We start from the raw sequence: 10,403 nt of genomic DNA, 5'->3' as shown, positions 1-10,403 counted from the left end.
ATGATTTCCATAGTGCCTTCTCAGACAGGAGCTTGCCAACTAGGCACAAGTCAGGGTTCCTGTTGGGTAGTAAGTTTTTTTTGACTAGAGATATCGACTCATCCATGCCACCCTCCTGGAGGAGTGCAGAACCTGTGAACCAGGTCCTCGTCTGAGGTCGCCATGGCCCAGGATGGGTAGGGAGGAAAAGGGAGAGTATGAATAATGGGGGTCGCTATTATGAAGTGGAGGAGAAAAAGAAAGAAATAGGAGTTATAGGAGAATGGGTTGTGGCAAGGGGGTGTGGTTGAGGAGGCAGTAAGGAGATTAGCTTAGAGATACTAGGGCAGGGATACATCCAGGGAAAACTCTCCGAGGAGAGAAGACTGGAGAGGGGTTTCTCCGGGAGAAAAAAAGATATCAATCGAAGCTGATAATAAAATGTTATATGGCATGTTATGTTTCTAAGCAGGGTGTGACATCCATCCTCAAATTAGAGTTTCATATTCAAAACTCTAAGAAAATATCAAAAATCTTTATTAACCCTAATTGGGTAAAAATTAGTCTATATGTAGACCTTACAATGACAATAAACAAATAAGACCCTAAATAACTGAAATAAAACAAATACAATCATAAACGTCATAAATAAATATAACACTGAAGACTAGAAATAAAAGAGAAGGCTCAGAATCAAATAATGTTTATCTCAAAACCAAATGATACAATGACTTGATAAAATTTGAAGTGCCACTAACAAAATGCTTGCTTGAGCCCATAGATGGATTTGGTCAATTTGCAGACGATATTCTTTTGGTCTATCGACAGAAAGTTTTCTAACTGCACTATATAAATTGTTTCTTCAATGCCACTATTGAGAAACATTGCTTTGATATCTATCTGATACAACTCAAGGTAAAAATGTGCAACAAGTGTCATAATTGTTCTAAAACAGATTATCATAGAAATCAAAGAGAGAGTCTCTTTAAAGTCAATTCCTTTCCTTTGACTAAAGTTTTTAGCTGCAAAATGTGTTTTATATCTCAACACATTACCATTTATTTTTGGTTTTAAATATCCATTTAAAACCAATGGGCTTCCCACCAACCGGTAATATGACAAGTTCCCGTACTTTATTATCTTGCATAAACTTGTATTCCTCATTCATGGCTTCAATCCATTTCTGAGTTGGAACCTTGTATGGCTTAATGGAAGTTGATTGGATCATTTTCCATCATTCCACTTTCTTCCGCATGTTCTTGGAGAAATACAACATGATTCTAAAATTGTATTTCTCATTTCTCTTGTAGATCGCCTTAATGCACAGACTCTTAATATTGTTAAATTTGTTCCTTGGATATTTGTTTCTTAGGAACAATTATCTCATCTTGAATGAGGGGTTGAACAACATTGTTTGGTTGAGGATCTAGATTCACTTCGCACTGAATTTTTAGTAAATCTTTGATAAAAATAATATGTACGTAATTGTTTTGACATATTCTAAATGTGTAATCTTATCTAAAATTTTTGTATGGGTATGTGAACAAGTGTTAAAAGAAGGTTGATGAAGAAAATTAAAGCGATTTTTTTTTTCTTAAAGGCATTCAAATGTGATTTCTAACATACAAAGGCAGTTTTGTGAGTCATATGCTAATGTAGGTTATGATGATAGATGGTGGTAATGGTGTTGGTGATGATATGGAAGATGAAGATGATAATAATGAAATAGGTGAATTTAAAGTTTAGGGAGAAGATGATGAAATAGTGGCTAGTTTTAAAGGATTAGGAAGGTACAACAGTTGAAGGAAGGAGGAAGAGTGATGACCTTAGCTTTAGATAGGTCTTTCTTTTCATGGATAACTTAACAAATAATTCAAAATAACTATAATTGAACTCACATCTACTCTATGCATCTGTACGGCCTAGAGAGGCATTCGAAATGCATCGACGAGACTTGCTATTAGTTTTGGGAAATAGGGTTGTCAGAAAAGCTCATCGGCTAGATTTTTTAGCTCAAAAGGTTAATCAAGTTGAAGCAAGCTAGAGTCAGTTCGCTCAAGCTCGGCTTGGATAAGCTTAATACATAATATTATATATATATATATATATATACTAAAATAAATATATAAATATTATGTAGCATAGTTGGTTAAAGTAGCTTCTAGTAACCCAACCAACTTGGCTTTTAATCCTATCTTACACCATTCTTTCTATAGAGATTATAGACCAACCCATGTAAGCCCACTATGCGCATGAGCTCAAGACTAGAAGTCCTTCAAATTTAGCTTAATTTATTCTCATATTTATGATACGCTCATATCTATAAATATAGAAAGAAGAATAGTACGGGAAGTATGACTAGCCTTAACCTAGTAAGAAGATCATCATCATAGGTTTGCTTACAACAAGATATTACGGTTCGTTGCACACATATAAATATTACTATCAGATGGTGAAAGAACTAATCTGAAGTGGAGAAAGAGAGAGTAATCTCAATTTTTCGAAGGTGAGGTTTTGGAAACCCAATATGTATTAATTATATATTAAATTGTTAAATTTTCTTCTCAATATAAAATTTGTATCCTAAGCCCAGATCTTTACACTATGCTCAAATGAGTTAACGTTTAAGATTTTGTTACACATTTTACATCTTTAAAACAATTCTATATTATCTTTTCACTTTCCCAAGAGATTGACATTGAGGAAAAGCACATACAGAGCAAATGCTCTGCACCCATAATTTTATGTGGTAATGAGACCAAAGAAAGATGACAGTCTCCACCCACCTAATGATTCCAGACAGAGAGAGAGTCAAAATAGTACTCTGTTAACTATTGTAAATAATTAGAAAAAGTTACTTGTCTAGTGTAAAAGAAATAGATAAACTATTTAAGCCATCTAATTAAGTTAGAAAATAATTAATTCATGAAATAAAACTTTATACTAATAATCCAAGAATTATTTCCTTACTAACTTAATGTCATTGCTGCATCTTAAATTCTTGATGATTTCTTCTTCTCTTCCCTACTCAATGGAAAATTTGCGTACCTAACTGCAGAATTTTTGTTTGCCAAATTAAAAGATAAATACCAACACCGTTAGGATTTAAATCAGCCCGAGTGTCTTCATAAAAATATAAATCCTTTTAACCAACTGAGCTATATCCTCCATATCTTCTTTAATTATCTTCTTGAGAAAACCACTCTTAATATGAACCTACATTGAGTTATATATATATATTGAATCATATGGTTATAGAAAACTATCTCCGGCTACTCGCTATTAGATAAACAATCAATGTAGAAGAATCATGGTATGTTTTAACTCTCGTCCGGTAGTTAAAGCACATGAGTATTTTGTTTTTCGATTTGAGGGAATCCTAGTGCAATGCTTATCGTTAGGTAATAGTTTAAGTTTTTAAAGTAATTAATAAATTAATATACGTTGTGTTAAACAAAGTCCTAAAGTATTTGTGCGTTAAATATAAAATCTCCATCCGTTTAATCTAAATTTATTTTCTACTATTTTCTTTATTAAAAATCAGTGATTTTTAGTCATTTAAACTTTCATAATGATTTGTGAATTAACATCTCTTTCCTTCTAAATACGGTTCGATTTAGACTGATTTTATGAAGGTCAGTTTGATGTGTCATTGAATGAATGACAGTGTATCGATTGCAGGCTTTTGATGATCTTTATCATGCTTGATTTAATTTTTATTTTCTATATTTGATTTCGGTATTGATCATCGCCGTCAGATCCATATTATTGATAGAATAATGTAGCCCAATATATCGGGTCATGATAAAGATCATAGTTTTAAAATATTCTATGTTGTTAGAGTTGATATTTAATAGCAATCTATGGTCATAGTTTAGATTCATTATGGTCAAAATTTTAGAATAGTTAGTCCAGCATCTATATATATATATATATATATATGATAGAGATTACTCGTTTATTTTAAACAATAAATGATTAACATCTAGTTTAATAATCTATAAAATAAACAAGAACTAAGAACAAAAACAAATCTTTTGGAACTCAACTCATCTAGGAGCAAATAATCTAATTTTTGTTGTAATATTTTTTTTCAAAAAGAACCTTACTTTTGGAACTCAACTCATCCAGGAGCAAGGAATGTGAATTTTCTTTTGTTTTTTGCAAAAAGAACCCTACTTTTGTCGATAAGAAGGGAAAAAACGACCATTGCTATGGAGATGCTCACTAGTCCACTACCCAACACACAAGAAGCTGACAGACCGTGATGATACCTGGTACTAGAAGTACTAGTAGTGACAAAATTGGAGGATTATAGAAGAAATTTCAGACAGTGCGTCAATTATTGGGGTTGTCATTCTCCACAAATATTTTTATTTTATTAAAATTTCTATAAACCTCTAATATTTTTATAGAACTTTTTATTTCACGCCCTCTTGCGTAATTATTGGAAAAAAAAATTATCAAGAACACCCAATAACCTTAATACTCTTGAATGATCTTGAATAAGTTTTTTTTATTAAGGTAAAAATATATGGAGAATTAACGAGGCATATTGTGCATACTCTAGTTTTTCCTTTTAAAAGTTAAATATTTTTTGTTCTATTAGTTGCTATTAGAGTAAAATTAACCCAACAAATATTTTTTTTGTTCTATTTCGACTCTTGTTTCTTTGGCCCATCCAAATTAACTCTTAATTTTAATATATATTTTTTAAAACATTAAACCGAGAGGGAAGGAGCTTTTCTGAATAATAATTGGAAAGATGATGATATATCTTAATACTTAATACTTGTTCACAATTGGCCAAAAATGTCTATTAGCCACAAAAATGAGCAGGAATGTCATGAGAATTGTATACTTAATTAATTCACCTAGTGATGTCTCTCGTGACCTGAAAATAAGGTATAAACTTAGGAAGCAAATATTATAATAAAATGGTACAAATATTTTATAGTGAATTTTTAGTAAATCTTTGATAAAAAGAATATGTAATTGATAATTATTTTAACATATTCTAAATGTGTAATTTTGTCTCGAATTTTTGTATGGATATGTGCACAAGTATTAAAAAAAGGTTGATGAAAAAAACTAAAGTGATTTTTTTTTCTTAAAGGTGTTCAAATATGATTTCTAATATACAAAGACAGTTTTGTGAGTCACAGGCTAAGGCATGTTATAATGATAAATAGATGGTATTTGATGATAGTAACAGTGTTAGTGATGATATGGAAGATGAAGATGATAATAATAAAATATAGATGGATTTAAAGTTTAGGGAAAAGATGATGGAATAGTGGCTAGTTTTAAAGGATTAGAAAGATATAACAGTTGAAAAAAGGAGGAAGAGTGATGACCTTATCTTCAGATAGGTCTTTTTTCATATGGATAACTTAATAAATAATTCAAAATGACTGTAATTGAACTAACATCTACTATGTGCATTTGTACAGCCTAGAGAGGCATTTGAAATGCATCGACAAGACTTACTATTAGTTTTGGGCAATAGGGTTGTCGAAAAAGCTCGCCGGCTAAATTTTTGAGCTCAAAAGGTTAATCGAGTTGAGGCGAGCTAGAGTCAGTTCACACGAACTCGGTTCAGATAAGCTTGATATATAATATGTGATATGATATTATATATATATACCAAAATAAATATATAAATGTTATGTAGCATAGTTGGTTAAAGTAGCTTCTAGTAATCCAACCAACTTGGGTTTTAATCCTATCCTACACCATTTTTTTCTTTATAGATTATAGACCAACTCATGTAAGGCCGTTAAGCCCATGAGTCGGCCTTGAACGGTGTTTGACGCTTGAGCCCAAGACTAGAAGTCTTACAAAAATAGTAAAACAACTAAACTTAGATAGGTAGATTTGATCTATCGAACCTAACGTCCCCATGAGGTGAGGTGACCCAATTGAGGCCGGGACATGCCATAAGTCTAAAAACTAAATCTTACATTAACTATCCTTTTTTGGTTGTGAAGGGCCCTTTCTATAGTCCTAATCAAATTATTGAATAATATCAATGAAAATTGGATCAATGTTACTTATCATCCAATACGAAGAAAGATAAAATAATCTCCTTTCGTCCAATATTGATGAGATGCACCGGCTACAAAATTATGTTACAGTTATTCTAACATAAATAAACATATAAAGTAATCAACTATTTCAAATCCATCCAAATTTCTCAAGACTGTCAATTGGAGGACCAAATGGTTAATTAGTCACAGAGTTGTATAATTTCAAATGGAGAGCTGATTTTGAGCCGATGATAAAATTGATCACACTATAAACTAACGTAGGTTTCATAGGATAAAGATACAAAGCTATCGTCAAATTTTATTTAATATGAACAATGTCTATTCAACATTTCCAACATGTTATGCTTTAGAAAATTACAACACAGACAAAACGAAATGATACAAAAAGAATGTATTTACATAAGCAGGCCCTTTTGCGAATAACCACGTTCATTCATACTTTCTATACAGAAAGAAGACCAACTCACTCAACATATTTGCCATCAACTCTTCCTTTATTTATAAAGGCAGATTTGTATAATCCTCCTTTACGAAAACATTTGACATGTCTATTGCTACTGCCATAAGATAAGCTACAATAGCGCGAGGTAATCCATCAAGAGGAGTTGATAATATAAAAGCGGAAGTGGAGAGATCACTTCTATTAACAAAAGAATGAAGTACGAGGATATTAGAAGATCCTGAGATTAGGAACATGAGCAATCTTGTGCCAGTCCTCGCCTTGCTCCCTCTCGCATCGACTCACTAGAAGAGGACAACCAAAGATGATCAATCTCTTGAGTGAAGTAGCTCGTTGCAGGCCTTCAGGGAACGCCGCGAGATTCTCGCAATGTCCAAGTTGCAAACTCTGGAGGGAGGCGAGGCGTCCCAACCATTTGGGCAGTGCCGTCAATCTGTTGCAGTTATGTATATCCAAATGTTGGAGTGTAGCGAAGCAGAGGGGAGGCGTCTCTTCCTGACTTTCCAGATCCATTCCCAGTGATGTGAAGCTCGGAAGGTCCCTAAGTCGCATTGTTTCGAGGGAGGGGAAGTGATGCTTGATGATGCTCGCTGGAAGCCTAACTAGATCTGGAATGTCAATGATTATCAGCTCTTCGAGAGCAGTAAGGAAAGGTAGTCCATCCCAACCATTGGATTCCGATGATGCCAGCTGGCATCCTGTTATCTTTAAGGTTTTCAGCTTTGACGACTCTCGCAGGCTCGTCGCCGACAATACCTGAGCATTGCTATGAAAAATGTGCAATGTCGTTACCGCTGGCGGAAGACACGGTTGAACTTTCAACAAGGGGCATTGCCAAATACTTAATGTACTAAGGCGAGGGAACGTCGCTATCTCTGAAGATTTTTCTGCATCCACCGTGCACCAAATCTCCAGTAGAGGCATCTGGTCCAAGGTAAGATTCTCCAGAGAAGGAAATGAGCCTCTATCCCCATAAAAACCACGTCCAATTTCCGTCACGGCAGACATTCCACTTACCCAAAGACACTTAAGATGCGGCAGGTTGCCAAGTGGCGGAAGACATTCGCATCTTCTTAGACCCTCCAGTGCTACTTCCACTAGACTCTGGATTCCTCCTGTCATCCAACTCGGCAACCTGTTACCATCAAAGTTATAGATCTTCAATACCTTCAGAAAAGGAGGAGGTTGCAGGCTTTCGAGCACATCGTTCTTCACATCTTCTGTCTTCCCTCTCAGATCGTCCAAGCCCCAGTTCAGTGTTAATGACTGTAGCCTCGTCTTCGCACTCAAATTTGCTAAATTGGCTTCCTCTGCATCTTTCACTTCATGGAGACATCGGATTTCCACTTTACCTCTCAACAGATTTAGTTGCCGCAACTCAAGAATGCTGCATCCAGGCTCACCGCCAGCGACGAACAATGGAAGCATCTCAAGTTTCGTTAGTCTACCCATCCCGGGTGGCGTCTGATCCAGCTTATAACAATTTGATATATCTAAAGTTTTGAGGTTGATCATCTTCTTGATGCCTTGAGGCAAATTTTCAAGATCCTCGCACAGGGCGAGATTGAGCATCTGCAAACTACGAAGTCTACTTATAGATTCAGGCAGTGTTTTTATACTACTATTTGACAAGTCAAGGTGCCTCAAATGTTTTAGTCTAGCAATTGAGCTAGGTAACGCTTTCATCTCTACAAGATACCTTAGACGTAGCACGCGCAAGTGCAAAAACCCTGAAAGTATATTCAAGTTTATGTTGCATTCTTCTGTCCCTCGCACTGAGATGAACGAACGTAACTTCTTTGCTTTAGCAATGGCATCCATTTCAATCATTGTTTCAGGAGGAACACTGAGATCTACTGAGAGATAGCGACATTTGTCTTTCTCCTCCACTGTTCTCCCTCTGACGGAGAATTCAGGCCCCACAATATAGCAAGCAAGGTCATGGATTAAATCATGCATTTTGCACCATCTTACATCGCCAAGCTCGTCTTTATCTTCGTCCTGAAAGAAGGATCGTTGGAGCAGAGAATTAAAATACCTCCTGCCAGTGGCCTCTGGATGCTCTCCTCTACTTGATGAAGAAATAAAGCCTTCGCCGATCCATAACTGAATTAGTTCCTCAACATCAAACTCGTAATCCTTTGGGAACAATGAGCAATATATGAAACATTGCTTCAAATAAGACGGGAGGTGCTCATAACTCAATCTAAGAGCCGGCAGAATTTTAACTTGATTATGCTGATCATTCCGAGATAATTCCCAAATTTCACTGTCTCTAACACCAACCCACTCATCTTCTCGTCGTCTTGAGCTCATCAAACTTCCCAGAGCCTTTGCTGCCAATGGTACCCCTCCACACTTTTTGACAATCTCTTTTCCTATGTCTGCCAACCTTGGATTCTCCATTTCTGTCCCAATTTGGAATGCCCTGTGGCTGAACAACTTCCAACAATATTCAAACTCTAAAACATCCAACCGATGTGAATTGGTGGTACGCATTATCCTTGCAACTTCGTCACTGCGCGTAGTTACTATTACTTTACTTCCCAATCCAGCATAACTGATCAAGGATTTAAGGTCTTCCCACTTGAAATCATCTTCATTCCAAACATCATCCAACACAAGCAAAATTTTCCTTCCGCCAATTAGATTGGAGAGTCTACTTCGCATGGGCTCGATAGCAGAAAGATGACATTTTTCTCCTGAGACACATTCGATGATTTTTCCTGCAATTTCCTTTACCGAAAATTCTTCGGAGATACAAACCCAGATTGGAGGTGGGCTACTTGGAGGTCGAAAGGCCTCCTTAATCCTCTCATCCTTTAAGACCATTTGAACAAGTGATGTTTTTCCGACTCCTCCTAATCCAACTATTGGAAGGATGGATAACATCTTATCATTGTCTGTGTCGACCAAAAAGCTTATAATCTTCTCCTTGTCCTCACCTCTTCCGTATAACTCATCGACCTGATTATCATTGGCCAAGAAAGTCTCTCTCTCCGAGTAGGAGAGTGATCCAGTGTTCACAGAAACCTCATTGATCACTGGAAATTGAAATCTATTCTTGTTTTCATCTATCTCCTTTATCCTCTCATTAATTTTCTTAATCTGTTTGCCGATTTTATAACGGAATGCAAGTTGGTTGTCTTCCGAGAAGAAGTCGCGTACCTTTCCTGCGATGGGATGATGATGGCCGCTGCGCCGCAGTGACTCAACTTGGAAGTCATCCAGCACATCATCCGCGTCGTAAGCGAGATCCTTCAGTTCCTGCAGCCATTTCCCCACGCTTGGATCGGTTATGGACTTCTTCTCAGCAGCGTGGAGCACGTTGTTGATGTTTTCAAGTGTCCCCTTCAGCTTGTTAAGATCTCCATCAAGACCCCACAGTAATCCGAGCTGCTTCCAGATTTCAGAGCTCAATTTCTCGATCACAGGCTTCAAAATGGCAGAGGCTAGAGCAAGTTCGGCCATGAGCACTCCTCTTCTTTCTCTCTTCAACCAGAACTCCTCCCTTTCTCTATTCCTCCTAAGATTGTTTTGCTAATCTTCAAGAGAAATGACAATCAAGTTGGTAAGCCGTCCACATAATGCCAGCTGTTAAAGTTCTCCGTGGAAAACCACTTGCAGACCACTTGGTCTTGATAAATTCAGATAAGCTGGTATTGTCCTGTATGTATGATTAATAGAAGAAATTTTCAATACGAGGAATTGTCAGAGGATTTGACTGGCTAAGTCAATGAGAAGAGAGTTGCTTGCTGCTGCTATCCTATTAATTTTAGAGGTAAATCAGGGATAACCAAGATCTAATAGTCTCTTATTCAAAATATATGAAGTGACCATGGCAAAAATATTATTACCTTAAGGACAATGGGAAGTTTTCCTTTCCATCTATTATTTCAAAACTATAATTTTAT

General features: G+C 36.0%; 1 protein-coding gene across 1 annotated transcript; it reads right to left on the bottom strand.

Annotated features, from left to right (window-relative positions):
* Window positions 1-6,307: 6,307 nt before the first annotated feature.
* LOC140774360 (putative disease resistance protein RGA4) lies at window positions 6,308-10,046 on the bottom strand. Its single transcript, XM_073117326.1, has one exon. It carries the CDS (start codon window positions 9,958-9,960, stop codon window positions 6,700-6,702), a length of 3,261 nt encoding a protein of 1,086 aa, XP_072973427.1. The 5' UTR covers window positions 9,961-10,046; the 3' UTR covers window positions 6,308-6,699.
* Between the last annotated feature and the right edge of the window lie 357 nt (window positions 10,047-10,403).

The sequence above is a fragment of the Typha angustifolia genome, chromosome 13, assembly GCF_048772165.1.
Source record: "Typha angustifolia cultivar Huaian chromosome 13, ASM4877216v1, whole genome shotgun sequence".
NCBI classification, from domain to species: Eukaryota; Viridiplantae; Streptophyta; class Magnoliopsida; order Poales; family Typhaceae; genus Typha; species Typha angustifolia.
This window is presented reverse-complemented; position numbering and strand designations above follow the sequence as displayed.